The 21,567-nt window shown below is 48.5% G+C and overlaps 1 protein-coding gene across 1 annotated transcript in view; it reads left to right on the top strand.

Moving 5' to 3' along the window:
- DNAH2 (dynein axonemal heavy chain 2) overlaps positions 1 to 9,462 on the top strand; it is a 149,895-nt gene extending 140,433 nt beyond the window's left edge. The window contains exons 72-88 of the mRNA XM_073547053.1: positions 1,800 to 1,933; positions 2,166 to 2,310; positions 2,432 to 2,631; positions 2,971 to 3,097; positions 3,234 to 3,420; positions 3,500 to 3,648; positions 3,790 to 3,973; positions 4,167 to 4,357; positions 4,445 to 4,636; positions 4,815 to 4,999; positions 5,087 to 5,315; positions 5,402 to 5,553; positions 6,721 to 6,835; positions 8,513 to 8,689; positions 8,780 to 8,854; positions 8,939 to 9,089; positions 9,188 to 9,462. Of these exons, the coding sequence (XP_073403154.1) occupies positions 1,800 to 1,933; positions 2,166 to 2,310; positions 2,432 to 2,631; positions 2,971 to 3,097; positions 3,234 to 3,420; positions 3,500 to 3,648; positions 3,790 to 3,973; positions 4,167 to 4,357; positions 4,445 to 4,636; positions 4,815 to 4,999; positions 5,087 to 5,315; positions 5,402 to 5,553; positions 6,721 to 6,835; positions 8,513 to 8,689; positions 8,780 to 8,854; positions 8,939 to 9,089; positions 9,188 to 9,342 (2,748 nt within the window). The 3' untranslated portion in view covers positions 9,343 to 9,462. The remainder of the gene's footprint in view (positions 1 to 1,799; positions 1,934 to 2,165; positions 2,311 to 2,431; positions 2,632 to 2,970; positions 3,098 to 3,233; positions 3,421 to 3,499; positions 3,649 to 3,789; positions 3,974 to 4,166; positions 4,358 to 4,444; positions 4,637 to 4,814; positions 5,000 to 5,086; positions 5,316 to 5,401; positions 5,554 to 6,720; positions 6,836 to 8,512; positions 8,690 to 8,779; positions 8,855 to 8,938; positions 9,090 to 9,187) is intronic.
- The last annotated feature ends 12,105 nt before the right edge of the window (positions 9,463 to 21,567 follow it).

The following is a 21,567-nucleotide window of genomic DNA, read 5'->3' as shown; positions in this document are numbered from 1 at the left end:
ACCTTGCTGGCAGCGTCCGTGTGCTCGGGATTGTGCTTCTCTACCCCTGGGGGGCAGTGTCATACAGTCCTCATTACTCTGCACATATTTCACCTTGCTGGCAGCGTCCGTGTGCCCAGGATTGTGCTTCTCTACCACTGGGGGGCAGTGTCATACAGTCCCCATTACTCTGCACATATTTCACCTTGCTGGCAGTGTCCGTGTACCCAGGATTGTGCTTCTCTACCACTGGGGGGCAGTGTCATACAGTCCCCATTATTCTGCACATATTTCACCTTGCTGGCAGCGTCCGTGTGCCCAGGATTGTGCTTCTCTACCACTGGGGGGCAGTGTCATACAGTCCCCATTACTCTGCACATATTTCACCTTGCTGGCAGCGTCCTGGTGCCTGGGATTGTGCTTCTCTACCACTGGGGGGCAGTGTCATACAGTCCCCATTACTCTGCACATATTTCACCTTGCTGGCAGCGTCCGTGTGCCCAGGATTGTGCTTCTCTACCACTGGGGGGCAGTGTCATACAGTCCCCATTACTCTGCACATATTTCACCTTGCTGGCAGCGTCCGTGTGCCCAGGATTGTGCTTCTCTACCACTGGGGGGCAGTGTCATACAGTCCCCATTACTCTGCACATATTTCACCTTGCTGGCAGTGTCCGTGTGCCCAGGATTGTGCTTCTCTACCACTGGGGGGCAGTGTCATACAGTCCCCATTATTCTGCACATATTTCACCTTGCTGGCAGCGTCCGTGTGCCCAGGATTGTGCTTCTCTACCACTGGGGGGCAGTGTCATACAGTCCCCATTATTCTGCACATATTTCACCTTGCTGGCAGCGTCCATGTGCCCAGGATTGTGCTTCTCTACCACTGGGGGGCAGTGTCATACAGTCCCCATTACTCTGCACATATTTCACCTTGCTGGCAGCGTCCGTGTGCCCAGGATTGTGCTTCTCTACCACTGGGGGGCAGTGTCATACAGTCCCCATTACTCTGCACATATTTCACCTTGCTGGCAGCGTCCTGGTGCCTGGGATTGTGTATCTTTACCACTGGGGGGGGTACTGTCGTGCAGTCCCCGATACACTGCCCCTATTTGACCTTGCTTGCAGCACCCATGTGCTCGAGTAACAAAGTATCCCTGTGGTTTCTATAAAACCATCATTACATTATTATTTATGATCCTTATCACTATAATTAGATGATTTTCTTTCTGGCTGCGTGATAATCTACCAGACAGACAAACGTTGGGGCTGCTTTAACCCTATTGGTGTTCCACAGGCACATTATAGATTTTGTTTATTCCCCATCTATTGGAAATACGTCTTGTTTTATACTCCGGTCACATCTGAAGCTGCGCTCATAGTTTCTGGTGTCCTCTTTGTCCTCAGTTAACGTGTGACACCATGTTGATTACAGATCCGGATGTGAGTGGAGGATCGCACATGATTTGGACAGCATTTTCTCATCATTTTATCACCGCGCTCCGATACCTAAACGTCGTGATCATTACACTTCCTCTCTGGCTCGAGGCCATGGCTCAATAATGGGATTTTGTGAGATGCTGGCAGTGCCAGCGCGTCTAAGCTCATTTGCTTCTTTTTGGGTATTTGCCAGTGACTTAGAAAGCGCAGAACTTCCTGTAATGAAGGTGCCAACGTGCGGATTACTCATCTAAGTCACATTACACTAATTCCCAGATGTCTGCACCCACAATAGGAGATTAGAGCGAAGAGAATTGGCTGTAGGATGGCGCTGTCACCCCTTGGGCGCCACTAATGATGACTGTTCCGCTTCTGTGCAGGGGCTGGAGGCTCAGCTGCTGGGCAGCGTGGTGAGGAAGGAGCGACCCGAGCTGGAGGAGCAGAAACAATCCCTGGTCCTAAACATCGCGGCCGGGAAACGTAAACTTCAGGAGCTGGAAGATGAGATTCTCAGGTCCGGCGGCACGTACTTATACCCCCCATACTTTATTAATTATGCAGGCATATATATGTATGGTCCATGACAAAAAAATAAGTAAATGAACCTCCTCTGCCAGCACTCTCTCCAGGACGACCACACAGTACGTGATCATACTGGCAGAGCAGACCCATGACACCCCTGATTCTGCTGATTCCTCCACCACTCCTCATCTTAAGCATTATTTTATGGCCTTGTATCCTTTCAGGCTCCTGAACGAGGCCACAGGCTCCCTCCTGGATGACGTGCAGCTAGTCAACACATTACAGACATCAAAGGTGACAGCGACTGAAGTGAGCGAACAGCTGGAGAGCAGCGAGGAGACCGAGGAGAAGATTGACCTGGCCAGAGAGGTGAGTGAAGTCGGGACATCTCTACACACCTGGTCCCATGTGGGCGACACTGCCTGAGGAGATCATAGTCCTCCTCACGTCATTATGTGGGCAGGCAGATATCGTGCTGTCTCCCTCCTAGGCGTACCGGCCCTGTGCCCAGCGAGCTTCACTCCTCTTTTTCGTCTTGAACGACCTCGGACGCATTGACCCCATGTATCAGTTCTCATTGGATTCCTACATCGACCTCTTCCATTTGAGTATTGACAAGAGCAAGCGCAGCGGCAATCTGGAGGAGCGGATCACCAACCTCAATGAATATCACACGTACGCCGTCTACAGGTAACTAGGAGCCGCTATGGAGGAGCAAGGAGTTTATTCTGTAAAGATGGAGGCTGGGCACCATTAGTGGGTCCAATGTTCATCTTGGTAGATGTAGTTCCTGAGCACTAAAATCCCATATTGCATGCTGTGCAGACACTGAACAAGTAGGCGCGGTCCAATCCTGCTGTCTGGGAGCAGATGGGAAACTTGCAGCATTCCTTGGCAGCTTTGGCTGTGACTTGAGACATCTAGTTACCAAGTGACTCAGCATTAGACATAGGTTTTGCTTCCTCACCTGCTCTCCGTTATCTCTGCACCCATTTCTTACTGTCGTTCCCCCGTCTTGCTCCCCCGCAGGTACACCTGTCGTGCCCTCTTTGAAAGGCATAAGCTGCTTTTCAGTTTCCAAATGTGCGCCAAGATCCTAGAAGTTGCCGGAAAGCTCAACATGGACGAATATAATTTCTTCCTGCGTGGCGGATTGGTAAGTGACACCTTGATTTATACCTTGCCTGTTTTATTGTAGCGCCCGTAGACCACTCCGGAACGGAGAGGTGGCTTTGTAAGCACGGCTCTCACTGTTTAGCTCTGGAAATTGCCAAGACCATTTATACTTCCAGGTCCTGGACCGAGAAGAGCAGATGGACAATCCTTGCCCGGGGTGGCTTTCTGATGCCAACTGGGACAACATAACCGAGCTGGACAAGCTGGCAAACTTCCATGGCATCATGAACTCTTTTGAGCAGTATCCTCGAGACTGGCACCAGTGGTTCACCAGCCCAAAGCCTGAGAGCGCCTGTCTGCCAGGTCCTGAAGTATATATGTACATCCTGAGACGTCTAGGGCCTATATATTGTCCATGATAACCTTACTTGTGCTCTCACAGGAGAATGGGAGAATGCCTGCAGTGAGGTGCAGAGGATGCTGATCGTCCGTTCCCTGCGGCAAGATCGAGTAGCGTTCTGCGTGACGTCTTTCATCATCAACAATCTAGGGTCAAAATTCACCGAGCCCCCGGTGCTGGATATGCGGGCGGTGAGTGAGATAGAGTATACAGGAGGGAGTGACAAGTTTTTGTTCTCTGGTCTGGTGTATAATCTGCACAGAGCAGTTTTCTCTCTCCTACCCAAAAAGTGCCCACCTGTCATATCATGTCTGCTCACTTCTGTTACACAGGTGGTGGAGGACTCTCTTCCTCGCTCTCCCCTGGTGTTTGTCCTTTCCCCAGGAGTGGATCCTACTGGCGCTCTCCTTCAGCTGGCAGAGCAGTGTGGCATGTCCCAGCATTTTCAGGCGCTCTCTTTAGGACAAGGCCAGGCTCCGATCGCCACCCGCATGTTCAAGGAAGGAGTCAAGGATGGTAAAAGTCACAGTCATTCATGTCACACGCGTGTTCTGTCCTCATCTAGGAGGTCATAATACAGGGTGTTATAACTTTGTGGCTAAGGTGACCCAGATTTGCCATCTTGAACTTATGTGGGAGCGTTGCTTCTTTCCTCGGGACCCAGTGTAGGTTTTAGTAAAAGTTTGACTACCAACTTACTATTTCTCAGGGCATTGGGTGTTCTTAGCCAATTGTCACCTGTCGCTCTCATGGATGCCACAACTGGATAAGTTGGTGGAGCAGCTGCAGGTGGAGGACCCGCACCCCAACTTCAGACTCTGGCTGAGTTCAAGCCCTCATCCAGACTTCCCTATCTCCATTCTCCAAGCAAGCATTAAGATGACCACTGAGCCCCCCAAGGTTAGATGTGATTGGGTCGCAGGGGACATCGTGAGGCAATCCATCTACAGCATCTTTTATAATACCTACATACATTGCTATCCTTAGGGTCTGCGTGCCAACATGAAGCGCCTGTACCAGCTGATCACTGAGCCTCAGTTCTCCCGCTGCAGCAAGACATCCAGCTACCGGCGCCTGCTTTTCTCGCTCTGCTTCTTCCACAGCATCCTCCTGGAGCGCAGGAAATTCCTCCAGCTTGGCTGGAATATTGTGTACGGCTTCAACGACTCAGACTTTGAGGTGAGATAATTTTTTGGACACTGAGGACAATTTACTCCACTGGATTAGATACAGTGATCCAAAATCCTGTCCAGTGGAGCTCCATAGTCGTGTCAACCAAGGTAGAGCTGTACTTCAGGGTAACACAGGTGTCCATTTCTGGTAGTGCCTTTACAAATGGACTTTCTTTCTACCAAAGGTGTCGGAGAACCTGCTCAGTTTATATCTCGATGAATATGAAGAGACACCATGGGAGGCCCTGAAGTATCTGATTGCTGGGGTCAATTATGGAGGTCATGTCACTGACGACTGGGACCGGCGACTACTAGGAACCTACATTAATGATTACTTCAGTGAATCTGCTCTAGCCACCCCATTCTACAGGTAACAAAGGAGCTAAAACCGAATACTCAGATGTACTTTTAAAATACATCTGTTGTATTATATCTTCACTATATATTATCTTTTAAGACTCTCCACACTGGACACTTATTACATCCCACGAGACGGACCGCTGGCATCCTACAAGGAGTTCATTGGCTTGTTACCCGCTGTGGATCATCCTGAGGCTTTTGGGCAGCACCCCAATGCCGATATCGCCAGTCAGATCACTGAGGCTCGGACTCTGTTTGATACTCTGCTGTCATTGCAACCCCAGGTCACCCAAAGCGCGGCTGGAGGACAAACCCGTGAAGACAAGGTACTGTTCTTCCCAGAAATCCCAGAAAAGAGCCCTCCTGGGTCCAATCCTATGCATCACCCTGAACTTCATCCTCGTTCTTTCAGGTCTTGGAGTTATTGAATGATGTCAGACAGAAGATCCCTCAAGAAATTGATTATGAGGGAACAAGGAAGATGTTGAGTGACGATCCGAACCCTCTGAATGTTGTCTTGTTACAGGAGATCCAGAGATACAACACTCTGCTGGACACAATCAGGTCAGTCTTGTGTAACTTTCTAGTACCAGAAAGTGGTCTTCACCCTGAACCCCTGGTGACTGGGGGTATGGATGTGGCTGCAGGAGGATGCCCAGGTTGCTGGCTGCATTTTAGTTACGGATTAGTTGCGTTAGCAATGAAGTGGCAGGAATGGGGGTCGGCACCTTCACCTGGTGATCAATCATAATGGGCCGGTCCAGAAGAAAAAGTATGAACATTGGAGTGAAAACCAGAAGCAAGACAACCCAAAAGAGCAAGGCAGGTGTGTAGTCAGGATCCGATACATTGTAGGATTTTACCGTAAACACCAAGAGACGAACAGCAGCCGACACCCCCTCCAAATAGTCTGCCGGGGCCTAAAAGTTCTCTCCAGGCGTCTACAAACCAAGTGTTATATGCGGAGACAGAAGAAGAGCGGTAGGATAAGAGATGGAAGGCATCACTGGGCTGTCAAGTTCTCGCAGTCATCAGGAGCCTCTGCTACAAGTAGGGAGGCACCACCACCAGGAGAGGTAAGTAATAAGCTTGGCACAAATGGGAAGAACGAAAGTAGATATTAGTAAAAATATAGGTAACTGGGAAAAGACCCCACAGTGTTTGATATCTCTGCTTTTTTGGTGTGGAGCTGGTTCACAAATAAGAGCGACCTGTCCGAGTACTGAATGCAGGGGCTGAGCATGGAGGGTCCATGCTCCCCAAATCGGGAGCATGAATAGTTACCAGATGTGAAATGCAAGCGAGGACACACAGATAAGCACTGATCTCTCTGCCAGACCGAGACCTTCCAACCTGCAATAATAGAGCATGCAGAAATAATAAGGAATACTTACCCCAATTCTCACAACCAACAGTGCAGATTGCTCAGCCGGCCTCATCTGGCACTTGGCGACTCAGCGTAGGCAGGGACCATGACACCACTTCATCTTATTGGCAAGTGGTGGCGTCCTTCCATTTTAGGGGTCAGATTGTAGAGCACAGAGCTGATAGCTTCACCATTGTATTCAGCTAAGTTTGCATCACAAGGACTCGGATGGATTTCAAATTGGTTACTTGCATCCTGCGACCTCCTTGCCCCAAAGTAGCTACTATGCCTACTACAGCCACAGTTACACCACAACCATGACAGATTCCTTAGCTCTATCAGATTAATCGTTTACAAATTTTTAGGTCTTCTCTACTCGATCTGGAGCGTGGTATTCAAGGCTTGGTGGTAATGTCTACTGAGCTGGAGGAGATCTTCACCTGCATACATGACGCACGTGTGCCCCCTCTGTGGGAGAAGGTGGGGTGATTAGTATACACAATGTGATGACATGGGGAGATGATGATGTGAGGGTAGGATGAGGAGATGATGATGATGTGAGGGTAGGATGAGGAGATGATGATATGAAGTCAAGATGAGGAGATGATGATGTCAGGAAAGGATGAGAACACGATTATGTGAGGACAGGATCAGGAGATAATGATGATATGAGAACAAGATGAGGAGATGATGTAAGAACAGGATGGGAAGATGATGATGTGAGTATGGTACTGAAGAGAATGACGTGAAGACAGGATAGGGAGATGATGAGGGGACAGGATGAGGAGAATGATGATGAGGGGAGGTTCGGATGAGGAGAAGTATGATGTGAGGTTCGGATGAGGAGAATGATGATGATATGAGAGTAGGATGAGGAGAATGATGATGATTTGAGGTTCGGATGAGGAGAATGATGATGATGTGAGGTTCGGATGAGGAGAATGATGATGATGTAAGGTTCGGATGAGGAGAATGATGATGATGTGAGGACAGGATGAGGAGAATGGTGATGATGTGAGGTTCGGATGAGGAGAAAGATGATGATGTGAGGTTCGGATGAGGAGAATAATGATGATATGAGGGTAGGATGAGGAGAATGATGATGATGTAAGGTTCAGATGAGGAGAATGATGATGATATGAGGGTAGGATGAGGAGAATGATGATGATGTAAGGTTCGGATGAGGAGAATGATGATGATGTGAGGGTAGGATGAGGAGAATAATGATGCTGTGAGGTTCGGATGAGGAGAATGATGATGATGTGAGATTTGGATGAGGAGAATTATGATGATGTGAGGTTTGGATGAGGAGAATTATGATGCTGTGAGGTTCGGATGAGGAGAATGATGATGATGTGAGGTTTGGATGAGGAGAATGATGGTGATATAAGGGTAGGATGAGGAGAATGATGATGATGTGAGGGCAGGATGAGGAGAATGATGATGATGTGAGGGCAGGATGAGGAGAATGATGGTGATATGAGGGTAGGATGAGGAGAATGATGATGATGTGAGGGCAGGATGAGGAGAATGATGATGATGTGAGGGCAGGATGAGGAGAATGATGATGATGTGAGGGTAGGATGAGGAGAATGATGATGATGTGAGGGCAGGATGAGGAGAATGATGATGATGTGTGGTTCGGATGAGGAGAATGATGATGTGAGGTTCGGATGAGGAGAATGATGATGATGTGAGGGCAGGATGAGGAGAATGATGATGATGTGAGGGCAGGATGAGGAGAATGATGATGATGTGAGGGCAGGATGAGGAGAATGATGATGATGTGAGGGCAGGATGAGGAGAATGATGATGATGTGAGGGCAGGATGAGGAGAATGATGATGATGTGAGGGCAGGATGAGGAGAATGATGATGATGTGAGGGCAGGATGAGGAAAATGATGATGATGTGAGGGCAGGATGAAGAGATGATGATGTACTAGCAGGATCAGGAGATTCTGTTGATGTGAGGACAGGATAAGAAGATGATGATAATGTTGTGAGAATAAGACTAGGAGATATTGATGATGTGAGAGCAGAATGAGGAGATGATATGAGGAGATGCTGATGCTGTGAGGACAGACTGGGGAGATGATGATGATGTATTAATGATGATGCTGTTTTATTGATATCAACATTTCAATTTCTGCTTTTAGGCATATCCTTCGCTGAAACCATTGGCATCCTGGACGCGAGATTTGGCCTTACGTGTGGAGATGTTTGCACGCTGGGCAGAGACAGCTCGTCCACCGGTCATATATTGGCTTTCAGCATTCACATTCCCAACAGGATTCTTGACTGCTGTACTCCAGAGTGCAGCCCGACAAAATAACGTAAGCGTCTGATCTGTTCTGTAATAGCGGGCTGGCGCTTTAAGATATCCATACCACAGAAGCTATAACAATGCATGGTCTCTTCTGTAGGTGTCGGTTGATTCTCTATCATGGGAATTTGTCGTCTCGACAGTAGATGATAATAACCTGGTATATCCTCCAAAGGTGAGAACTAGCCTACACAGACACATGAGACTTCTGTATATTGATAGAAGCTGTATATGACCCTTGTGATACTTGTTTCCTCAGGATGGGGTATGGATCCGCGGCTTATACTTGGAAGGTGCTGGATGGGACAAGAAAAATTCTTGTCTAATGGAAGCAGATCCAATGCAACTTGTGTGTCCTCTCCCGACTGTGCACTTCAGACCCACAGAGAGCAAGAAGAAGAGCAGCAAGGGTACGTGACGGGCTTTTACTGGAAACCATGAGACGTATGGATACATATATGCATAAAGAAGCTAAACATATCTCCACAACCTCTTTTTATCTTCTCAGGGCTGTATTCCTGCCCCTGTTATTATTACCCGGTCCGGTGTGGGTCCACAGGTCGAGCCTCCTTTGTGATCGGTGTGGATCTTAAAACAGGTTCATCACCTCCAGAGCACTGGATAAAGAGAGGAACCGCTTTACTCATGAGTCTGGACAATTAGGGCTGCAGATCTTCACACCACTGCTCCCTTCACTCTGTCCTGCAGACGGGTTCAGCCATTGTCATATGTATTTATTCCTGTAAATGTTCTTTTCTGTACATTAAAGGTCATTAACTTTTCCGAGTATGACGTTTATTTCCTTTGATTTAACTTTAAAGACTGGTGCATAGTTTAGAACCAAGCCCCTCCATTTTAGATGATCTGGACCTTTTGACATTTTATGATTTTTTTTTTTGGTATTGTCAGTTATTAATGGGGAACCTCAATCTACTTTCCCAAATATTCCCATTCCCAAATGTTTTGAGAATGACAAAATGTTCGTTTTCACAGTTTACAGCTTTAATGTTTTTAGATCTTTTATTTGGATGTTTCTATTGAAGTACAATAAACATTTCATAAGTTTTTACACTTTTATAGACAAATATCTGATGTTTCTGTGACTTCTCTATATTCCCAGAGCTGCCCCTCATTTCTCCAGACTTCTGCCCTTCGCCTCAGCTGGATATCGGGCGGCTGACTGATGGCCTCTTTTCTCAGTGCTTGGAATTTATCACTATTTCTGACATTTTTGTTGTCCACGCACTTTTTGTGGATTGACCAAAGGTTCTGAGATCTGGGGAGTTTCCTGGTCATGGACCAAAATTTCAATGCTTTTTTCACTGAGTAACTTCAATTTTGCCTTGTGACACGGTCTCCATCATGCTACAAAAAGCATTGTTCATCACTAAATTGCTCTGGATGATTGGGAGAAATTGCTCTTGAAGGATGATTAGATCCCATTCTTTATTCTTGGTCGTGGTCTTAGGTAATATTGTGAGTGAGCCCCTTCCATGGATGAACAGCCCCCTACACATGAGTGGTCTCAGGAGGCTTCACTGTTAGCAGACACAGGACTCATGGTAGAGCTCACCTGTTCTCCTCCAGGCAATCATTCTTCTAGATGTCCTAAACAGTCTGATGGGGACTTCATCAGAGAAAATAACTACCTCCGTCCTCTGCAGTCCAATCCCTGTAATTCCCGCAGAATGTCAGTCTGCCTTACTGTTTTCTAGTAGAGAAATGTCTTCTTTGCTGCCATTCTGGAGACTAGACCAACCTCCAAAAGCCTTTGCCTCACAGTGCGTGCAGATGCAGTGACACCTGCCTGCTGCCATTCCTGAGCAAGCTCTGCACTGGGGCTGAAATGATCCCGTGGTTGAATCCTCTTTAGGACACGGTCCTGGAGGCACATGCTGGACTACCTTGGGTGCCCTGAAGCCTTCTTCAAAGCAATTGTACCTCTAGCTCAATGCAGAAATTGTCTCCCACCACCCACAAAGAATAGTTTTTACACAGAATTGTGTGGAGTAGTTCCAGACAGTTTGATTTCGGGGTGACCTGGGTCTTATCTAGTAGGATTCTTACTGCCTCATGGCTCAGGTTATGTGGGATGGGGATGTATAGAGGCTCTAGACTTGTAGAGTGACTAGTATGGTTTCTGGAGGAATCTTAGCGAGATTGTGAATAATATTAAGGAATTGGTTTGTGTCTGGCAGGAAGGAACTAGTTTTCGGAATCGGGAGAATTTTCTTTAGGGCTCATACTCACTTGCGAGAGACTCGCACCATTCTCGTGCGAGTCTCTCACATGAAAACCTGGCACTGCCGCCGGCACTCATGAATTGAGCATTATTGTAAAACTCCTACAGGTAGGTGAGGGTCTCACACCCCATGTTTCTGGCACCTCCTAATCTCCTGTCACCAAATAGGAGTCTAAACAATACCTTGATGAGAGTCTGCCTGGCAGGGGCAAGATATGATGGAATTACAAAAAATAATCGACCTAATCTCATAGAGGAAACACATGTTCATGAATACCTGGCTTTATTGTGGTCACGTAGGTTCTTCAGGGCATCGTCACTTTCTACCATCAATGGGAACATCAAACACATGAATGAGGCAATGTGTGTACTAACTATAATGATGCAAGGAACAAAAACAGGACAGTGTAGGTCTAAGGTCCTGGTCCCATAGGCACAACTCTAATGGGGTCACATTATACCCATCATGAATGGGGTAGAGGAGAAGGAAATGCAGAATGAAGGGACATGGAAGTGCGTAAAAGATTGGACCTTCTATTACTGGCCAGACACAAGCTATTCATATGGAGATCATTGATAGATTCAGCTAAAGGAGGCAAAACACAATACAAGAAAGCTAGAAGAGCCCCCCAATCTTTGGATCATCTATGTGTACAAAAAGCGGGAAAGAAAAATCAGGCATTTTAAAATCCATTGTTGATAAGCTGCTACCAGAGGAGTCTTTCCCCGCTCTGCAGTAAAAAACGTGTGCACATTCATCCAAACTGAGCATGCACGCATACAGGGGAGCCAGGAAGAATAGCGGACTGCTGGCAGCTATTGACTGTGTATGGCACCGTATTTTAGTACTATTTACAGTTACTTATGTTTAGGACAACCACAGACATTAGATTATTATCAAATCTCGCCAAGTGTAGCCGGATCTGCCAACGATCTACAGAGCCTAAAGGTTCCCATACACATTTTCTGCAGAGCCTAAAGGTCCTCATACACACCTAATATGTCAGCCGACAATCTAATGTGTATTTAGACCTCCTGACTCTGACAGATGATGTTGATGGAAATAAGGACCCGGCTTGTCTGATGTCAGACTGCTGATCCTTTTCTGAGATACAGTGGGTACGGAAAGTATTCAGACCCATTTAAATTTTTCATTCTTTGTTTCATTGCAGCCATTTAGTAAATTCAAAAAATGTCATTTTTTTTCTCATTAATGTACACTCTGCACAGTGTGTCTATCACACTGACATTTGTGCTGATGACCTGGCCTCCCACTTTACAGAGAAAATAGATAATATCCGTCAGGAAATCTGCTCCCAACCACCAAGTGCTGTGACTCCCATCCCTTCCTACATTTCCCCTGGCTCACTTTCCACATTTGATCCCATCACAGAAGAAGTCTTCAGACTCCTCTCTTCCAATCACATGCACTACCGACCCCATTCCCTCACATCTCCTCCAGTCCAGTCTTCACAACTCACCTAACTGCAATCTTTAATCTCTCTCTCTCTCGGGAATTTTTCCATCCTCCTTCAAACACCCTATCGTTACTCCATTATTAAAGAAACCTGCTCTCGACCCATCCTGCACAAACCACTACAGACCAGTCTCCAATCTCCCCTTTATCTCTAAACTTTTGGAGCGCCTAGTTTACTCCTGCCTTACCTGTTACCTCTCCACTCACTCCCTTCTAGACCCTTCACAGTCCGACTTCCGCCCCCTACATTCGACTGAAACTGCACTCATCAAAGTGACCAATGACCTTCTGACAGCAAAACGTAACGGTGACCACTCTCTGCTCATTCTTCTCAACCTATCTGCAGCTTTGTACACTGTTGACCACCATCTCCTACTCTCTAGGCTTCAGTCACTAGGCATTAAGGACACTGCTCTCTCCTGGTTCTCTTCCTATCTCTCTGACCGCTCCTTCAGTGTTTTGTTCTCTGGCTCCACGTCATCTCTGTTAGGAACAGCGGAACGCACTAAAATAAAAATAATAAAGTGCGTTCGCCACTCGGGGTCCACCGTGCAGTAGATGTTACACCGCTGCTAGGTAATGACAGAGGTGCAATATGGCGGTATAATGCGCACGGGTTCAACTTCACCCGGAGTGCGCAGAGCGGCCTCTGTTCACACACAGAAGCGCCGCAACAAAAAACACAAAAACGCTGAGCCTGTTAGTGATACAGGCTTCAGGTAGATGCACACACGGTATCTGGTCACAGGAGCAGGACCCAAGACAGGAGCTGCATCCCTCTAGACCTACCATGTGTGCGACGTCGCTGCTGCAAACGCCTAAAAGGGCTGCAACTGCAGCGCGGTGTAGGACACTGCCGCTCGACGACAAAGCCAGATAGCAAGCGCAATGTCGGACGCTAGCGTAGCGGTGAGCACAGAGGCTTAAGGCTTGCCACTGACTGGCGCTGACTGCTAAACTAATTCCCTATCACCATGCGTAATATCAGAGGGAAGGGGTTTCAAATGAGTCAGTCACCAGAATCATACATCCGTCACCATTCACATATAGCAAGTGTAGTCTATACTAGCGCATGGCGAAACAGCCATGCGCGCCTTTTGTAGCAGCCGGGACCTTCCGCAAGCTTCCAGGTCTCCGAGATGGACCAATGAGAACTGGAGCGGGACCTGAGCACATCTCCAATGGGAGATCGTCCCATGAGCATGCCCAGTAAGAGGACAGAAGGACTTAAGGCCCTTTTACATTTAGCGATGCACCAGCGATCCAACCAGCGATCCGACCCGGTCAGGATCGCTGGTGCATCGCTAAATGATCGCTAGTGAGCTTTCATACAGAAAGATCTCACAGCGATGCAGCAGCGACGCAGCGCACGATACTCACCATTCACACACAGCGATCCTGCGTCCTCCCGCCCGCCTCCACGCGTCGCTGGACGTCACAGCAGGAAGCCCAGCAGGAAGCGCCCGACGAGAAATGGAGCCGGACATTCTAGCGCGATCAGCGATGGACAGCGGGGGAGCCGGTCGTTGGTAAGTATCACACATAGCGATATCGCTAGCAATATCGCTATAACGTCACAAAACCAGTGACGTTTTAGCGATATTGCTAGCGATATTGCTTAGTGTAAAACCCCCTTTAGCCTCAGGAGAGATTTGCAGCAAGGCAATCTCCTCTGCAATCTCCTCTGCAGTAGATAAACAGCAGGAGACTGCAGAATGTGAGGATCTGGATCCCTGCGGAGTAAACGCAGAAATCCGACTCCTAACAATCTCCTCTTCCTCTCGCTGTCGGGGTACCTCAGGGCTCAGTCCTTGGCCCCTTGTCTTCTCTCTCTACACGGCCCCAATTGGACAGACCATAAGCAGATTTGGCTTTCGGTACCATCTTTATGCTGATGACTCACAACTATACACGTCATCCCCTGACCGGTTTTAGGAAGTTTCGCCCCCAGCAATTTGCCCCCAGCAGTTCGCCCCCAGGTACATTTCGCCCCCGCACATTTTGCCCCCGTACGTTTCGCCCCCAGGAGGATTCGCCCCCGCACATTTTGCCCCCGTACGTTTCGCCCCCAGCATTTTGCCCCCAGCAGTTCGCCCCCGGATGTTTCGCCTCCGGATTTTTCGCCCCCAGCAGTTCGCCCCTGGATTTATCACCACCAGCAGTTTTCCCCCGGATGTTTCGCCCCCGCCAGTTTGCCCCCGGATTTTTCGCCCCCAGCAGTTCGCCCCTGGATGTTTCGCCCACAGCAGTTCGCCCCCGGATGTTTCGCCCCCAGCAGTTTGGCCCCGGATGTTTCGCCCCCAGATTTTTCGCCCCCAGCAGTTTACCCCCGGATGTTTCGCCCCCGGATGTTTCGCCCCCAGCAGTTCACCCCTGGATGTTTCGCCCCCAGCAGTTCACCCCTGGATATTTCGCCCCCAGCAGTTCACCCCTGGATGTTTCACCCCCAGCAGTTTGCCCCCGCCAGTTCGCCCCCGGATTTTTCGCCCCCAGCAGTTCGCCCCTGGATGTTTCGCCCCCAGCAGTTCGCCCCCGGATGTTTCGCCCCCAGCAGTTCGCCTCCGGATTTTTCACCCCCAGCAGTTCGCCCCCGGATGTTTTGTCCCCGGATGTTTTGCCCCCAGCAGTTCACCCCGGTAGTTTGCCCCCGGATGTGTATACCCTGTTTTGCCCCCAGAATTTTGTGTTTGGATGTTTCGCCAGTTTGTCCTTGTTCCCGTCCGTCATCAATCCACATGTCACAAAAGTACCGTACAGAGTGCAGCAGTTTTGTGACATGTTAAATCAACTGTTTCCATCTGTAACCCTCACAACTGATTGCATTATAGTGTCAGAGCATTTTGCCGCAATTTTAACAAGACATTTTCCAAAACGTTTCTGAAACGTTTTTGTGTTACATAAACATAACATGAAAAAAATAAACGGATTCAAAAAATGCAGTGTGAATGAGGCCTGATTTAGGTGGGGAATGTAAACCACTCTAAACTCAAAACATTTTGTGAACTTTTACCTGACCCAGCACTGAGCTGCTTTTTGTAAGAATTTTTATGTCTGGAGTCCTGCAAGTTACATTAGACTAGCTCTTATTCCATCTTTACATCAGAATATAGCAGTGTCTAAAATCTCTACAAAGAGAGAGGTGTACTAGCACAAACATCAGTCAGCTCACACAGCAATTCACTTTCTACAAGTATGAATTCAGTTCTATGCAAACGTGGGAAGAAGTTGGTCTACGAGAATCACATTTACGTATTTTCCAAACGGACGGCTGACGATGTCCATTCCATCTGGGTGTGTGAAAAACGGTCGACTTGCAAGTACCCAATCCCCACAACCACGCAGCACAAGCAGCAAGACCTGAAGCAATCCGACTTGTCAATGAGGCGGTCACCAGGGCAAGGACAACACAGGAGACAACACCACAGATTCTCACAGAAGTCATTTCAGGAGCCCATTCTAATGTTGTAGCACTTGTCCCAAAGAAAGCATGACTGAAGAAAACAATACGATTACCAAGGCAATGTGGCAATATTCCAAGGTTGCCCTCAACCCTTGATCAACTTTGTGATGGTGTGATATGTTATGTGGATATCATTTTTTGTATATTCCTATTTTTCTATTTCAGTTATTTTCATAGTGTTTTTCTTATTACATTGTAAGTCTACAGCCTCACTGTATCTGTCTCTTCATGACCCCCTGTAGTGCATTAATCCCTAAGGCCCTTTGTTCTCCTCTGGGAGGCCTGGAAACCGCCCCAACTTGTTTTGACTACCCCTGGACAAGGAAGGGGGTGGGGAGAACAGCAGCTGGACAAGTCAGTTCCGGTGTGGACAGGATCGTGTACAGACAGCACTTCAGAGAGAGAAGGACCCATTTTATCCTCTGGTGCTAGAGTTTTGGAATCTAGTTTCCCTGGACATTTTATCCTGATACTGGACTGCATTCTTATTCTGGACTATCTTATCCTTTGTGTGGTGGACTGAATATGGACCTTTTCGTATTTTTGCCTGAATAAAGGTCTTGGAATTGTTCACTCTTCGCTTGCTCTGTTGATTGTGTGATACCAGAGAAGGACCCCGTGACAATTGGTGGCAGCAGTGGGATCAACAGAGCGTAACCCAATGGAGAACCACCCACAGAGTGAGCACAGAAATTGGACTGTATGCAGTTTACAGGTTAGAGCCAGAGACCTGGGCCTGAACTACCAGGGACTGACTAAAGAGGCCTTAATCGATCTACTGGTGGGCGCTAGCCCGGCCACCTCCTCCCAGATGTCTGAAGGACGAGCACTGGAGACAGGGATCCCCATCCAGAAAAGCCAGTGGTTGGTGTGGTATGAAGAAGAGATGGCGGTTCTGGGCCCCGGCATCTCTCAGGAGTACAAGGAGGAGGCTGCCCGCCGGGCACAGCAGAAACAGGAAGCAATGTAGCTTGAAAAAGGGAGTAACGCAATGTGGAGTGTAACCCCAACAATCCGGGAGCCTGTACCGATCACCCGGACAGAGTTTAAGCCATTTGATGAGGCTTCTGGAGATGAGGGGTTCTTCAAAGACTTTGAGCAGCAGTGTGCTGTGATGGAGGTGCCCCATTCTAGCTGGATGCGTTTGTTAGTGGGGCTCCTGAACGGAAGCATGGCGGAGGCTTACCGAACCATTGATGCACTGCGGAATCGGTATTATAACATTGTAAAGCGGACTATCCTGGATTACCATGCTATCACCCCTGACTCATATAGGGCCAAGTTCCGAGACCTCCCATGCACCACGGGGGGATCGTTTACGATGTATGCACATAAGATGTCCGAGGCATGTCGGAGATGGCTGATAGCAGAAAATGCCTTTACTGTGGAAGATGTTATACAGGCGTTCCTTATAGAACAATTTCTTGCCAAGTGCCCTGCAGAGGTACGGGAATGGGTCTGGGAGCGCACGCCGTGTACCGTGGATAGAGCTGCAGCCCTGGCCGATGAAGCCCTTACTATCCGGCCGCAATGGAGGAGGCTTCTGGACAATGAACCACGGCCTGCTCCCGCGCCCCGTCCCCGTCCAATTATATCTGCCCTTCCACCTAGTCGCAAGCCGATGACAATCACGCGTCACAATCCTAGGCCCCAACAGTTCCGACCACGACCTGGGGATATCACAGAGAGGAGGTGTTATGGGTGTGGGCAACCTGGACATTTGCAGTCTGGCTGTCCCTCCAGGATTCGGAGGGAGCCCCACGCAGCCCCACCTCGTCCAGTGCATCTTGTACATTCCACCACACCTGAGGAAGAGCTACCACCACCCCCACCAGAGTGGACCACCGACCACGGCACCATAGATACTCCTCCTGGAGTGTACGGACTCAGGCCTCTGTCCTTTAGCTACTCAGAGCAACGGCAACGCCACCTGCAGGATGTCTTTATTGATGGATACAAAGTGTCAGGATTTAGAGACACGGGGGCATTCTTGACTATCGCTGACCCCCGTGTGGTTCGACCCGAGGCAATTTACCAGGGTCTGGGAATTCCCATTGTCCTGGCGGGGGGTGCCCACAAATATATACAGCGAGCTTCTGTGCGTTTGGATTATGGTTGTGGAGAAAAACTGTGTTGGATTGGAGTTATGGGAGGACTTCCTGCAGATATCCTCCTTGGGAACGACATTGGGGAGTTACAGTGCCAATTTGTGGGAGCAGTCACCCGACTACAGGCCCTTCAAGCACTACGTCATCCGGACCCCACCGGGGAGCAACCACCACGAACCGCATCAGAATTGGTAACCAATACTTTCGCTGCTACTACATTGGGAGAGTCTTGGGACAGAGAGGAGTTTATGAGAGAAATAGAGGGTGACACTACCTTAGCAGCCCTTAGGCGAAAGGCAGAAACTGGCCACATGGGAGATAATGGGGATGGCTTCACTCGAGAAAACGGACTGTATTATTGTGTAACAAAGGGCAGTGACCAGGGCAACCCTGACGCAACAACCAGGCAACTCATTGTCCCTCAGAAGTACAGGGCACAGCTACTTCAACTGGCCCATGACATCCCCTTGGCTGGGCATCAAGGGAGAAAAAGGACTGAAAAGAGACTCACCCAAAGTTTTTACTGGCCGGGCGTCTCGCAGTCGGTAGCCCATTATTGCCGCACCTGCGATGTGTGCCAGCGAATGCGGCATCCAGGAGCTCGACATAAGGTACCCCTGCAATCCCTGCCCATAATTGAGGAACCATTTCAACGTGTAGCCGTCGACATCATAGGTCCTCTGGCCCACCCCAGCAGGTCGGGGAAAAAATATATCCTGACCGTGGTGGACTATGCCACTAGGTATCCTGAAGCTGTGGCCCTGTCCAGTATTACAGCAGTAAAGGTAGCCGAGGCCCTTGTTACCATCTTTACCTGGGTAGGGTTTCCTAGTGAAATATTCTCGGATCAAGGCACTCAGTTCATGTCAGATCTGGTCCAGTCCCTATGGCATACCTGTGGTGTTCGAGCCATTCGCACCACCCCATACCATCCGCAGACCAACGGACTATGTGAACGCTTTAATGGAACCCTAAAAAATATGCTGAGGGCTTTTGTTGACGTTGAAAAAGACTGGGAAAAGTACCTGCCACATCTCCTCTTCGCCTATCGGGAGGTTCCCCAAGAGTCCACAGGGTTCTCTCCCTTCGAACTACTGTTTAGCCGGAAGGTCCGTGGGCCTCTCACTCTTCTGAAAGAACATTTGGAGGGAGACATCTCAGATACCGGAATGCCCATCGTTCCCTATGTTCTAGAGCTCAGAGACCGTCTCGCCCAGCTAGCTACCTTCGCTAAAGAACATCAGCGAATGGCCCAGTCCAGACAAAAAACCTGATATGATCGTAATGCCAGGAACCGGGAATTTATGGAAGGACAGCAAGTGCTCATGATTACTGCTTCCCCTGCCAACAAGCTTCAAGCAGTGTGGGAAGGCCCTTATCAGGTTGTCAAGAAAATTAATGACACTAACTATGTTATTGCCCTGGACTCTAGCGGTCGACGACAGAAAACCGTCCACATTAACATGCTGAAAGACTACCACGACCGATCTCTGCCTGTTCTAGCTGTCTGCCACCCCCCTAGTGATACCGCCGACGCCGAGTATCTCCCAGATCTCCTCCAGGTTGCCCAAGCGGGAGGATCACTGGAACAAGTGCCCCTGGGCTCCCATTTATCGGATATACAAAAGGACGATATTGTCGCCGTACTAAGGCCGAGGGCTGCTGCTTTCTCCTCAAAGTCGGGGAAGTCTACTCTCACCAGCCACCATGTGGAAACCCCCGGACAACGCCCCATCCAGCAGGCTGCCTACCGGGTTCCAGAGGCTGTTCAAGGCATGATAAAGAACGAACTGGAGGAGATGAAACAACTGGGAGTTATTCAGCCATCTCACAGTTCTTGGGCCTCTCCTGTCGTCCTGGTCCCCAAGAAGGATGGTACAACACGATTCTGCGTTGATTACAGACGACTAAATGATGCCACCAAGAGTGATGCTTATCCCATGCCCAGGATTGATGATCTATTGGATCGTCTGGCCAGTGCCCAATTTGTGACCACGTTAGACTTGAGCAAGGGGTACTGGCAGATACCCCTAACGGAGGACGCTCGGGAGCGCTCAGCCATCATTACTCCATTTGGGCTTTATGAGTTCCTGGGAATGCCCTTTGGGATGAAAACTGCCCCCGCTACTTTCCAGAGACTGGTGGATTGACTGTTACAACAATGTCAGGACTTTGCCTGTGCTTACTTAGATGACATCGCCATTTTTAGCACAACCTGGGAGGAACATCTTAAACACTTGGGCATAGTGCTGGACTGTATCCTTACTGCAGGACTGACCATTCGCCCTGATAAGAGCCAAATAGGGATGGCTGAGGTGCAGTACCTCAGGCATAGAGTAGGGGGTGGGACACTAAGGCCTGAGCCTGCCAAGGTGGTAGCCATTAGCAACTGGTGTAGGCCCCAGACTAAAAAGCAGGTACTTGCATTTTTAGGAACTGCGGGTTACTATCGCAAATTTGTTTCTAACTTCAGCACCTTGGCCAAGCCCCTAACCGACCTGACCCGCAAGAACATGCCTAGGAATGTGACGTGGACGACGGCATGCGAGAATGCCTTTTCAGCATTAAAGACTGCCCTCGTCACTGCTCCTGTCTTCGCTGCCCCGGATTATAAACGCAGGTTCCTTGTGCAGACAGATGCATCCACCTTTGGGATTGGGGCAGTACTTAGCCAAGTGAACGCCGCCGGAGAAGAACATCCTGTTGCTTTTGCCAGTCGGAAACTACTGGATCGGGAAGTTGCCTATGCCACTATTGAAAAGGAGTGCCTTGCCATCGTATGGGCGCTAAAAAAATTGCAGCCATACTTGTATGGCAGAGACTTTACGATTGTTACAGACACCCCCGAGTACTGCAGGAATTAAGCACAGTCATAGATAGACCATTATTTTTAATCTTTAAAGATTCCATAATAACAGGGTCTGTACCACAGGACTGGCATATAGCAAATGTGGTGCCAATATTCAAAAAGGGGACAAAAACTGAACTTGGAAATTATAGGCCAGTAAGTTTAACCTCAACTGTGGGTAAAATCCTGGAGGGTTTTCTAAGAGATACTATACTGGAGTATCTGGAGAAGAATAACCTTATGACCCAAAATCAACATGGGTTTACAAGGGACCGTTCCTGTCAGACTAATCTGATAAGCTTTTATGAAGAGGTAAGTTCTGGACTGGACCAAGGGAATGCAGTGGACGTGGTGTACATGGACTTTTCAAAAGCTTTTGATACGGTGCCACACAAAAGGTTGATACATAAAATGAGAACAATGGGGATAGGGGAAAATATGTGTAGGTGGGTTAAAAGCTGGCTCAGGGATAGGAAACAAAGGGTGGTTATTAATGGAGCACACTCGGACTGGGTCACGGTTAGCAGTGGGGTACCACAGGGGTCAGTTTTGGGCCCGCTTCTTTTTAACATATTTATTAATGACCTTGTAGGGGGCATAGAGAGTAGAATTTCAATATTTGCAGATGACACTAAACTCTGCAGGGTAATCAATACAGAGGAGGACAATTTTATATTACAGGAGGATTTATGTAAACTAGAAGCTTGGGCTGATAAATGGCAAATGAGCTTTAATGGGGATAAATGTAAGGTC

Source organism: Dendrobates tinctorius, unplaced genomic scaffold (assembly GCF_039654945.1).
Source record: "Dendrobates tinctorius isolate UK_male_01 unplaced genomic scaffold, ASM3965494v1 ptg000151l, whole genome shotgun sequence".
Classification (NCBI taxonomy): domain Eukaryota; kingdom Metazoa; phylum Chordata; class Amphibia; order Anura; family Dendrobatidae; genus Dendrobates; species Dendrobates tinctorius.
The sequence above is the reverse complement of the archived record's forward strand: the minus strand, read 5'-3'. Positions and strand labels throughout refer to the sequence as shown.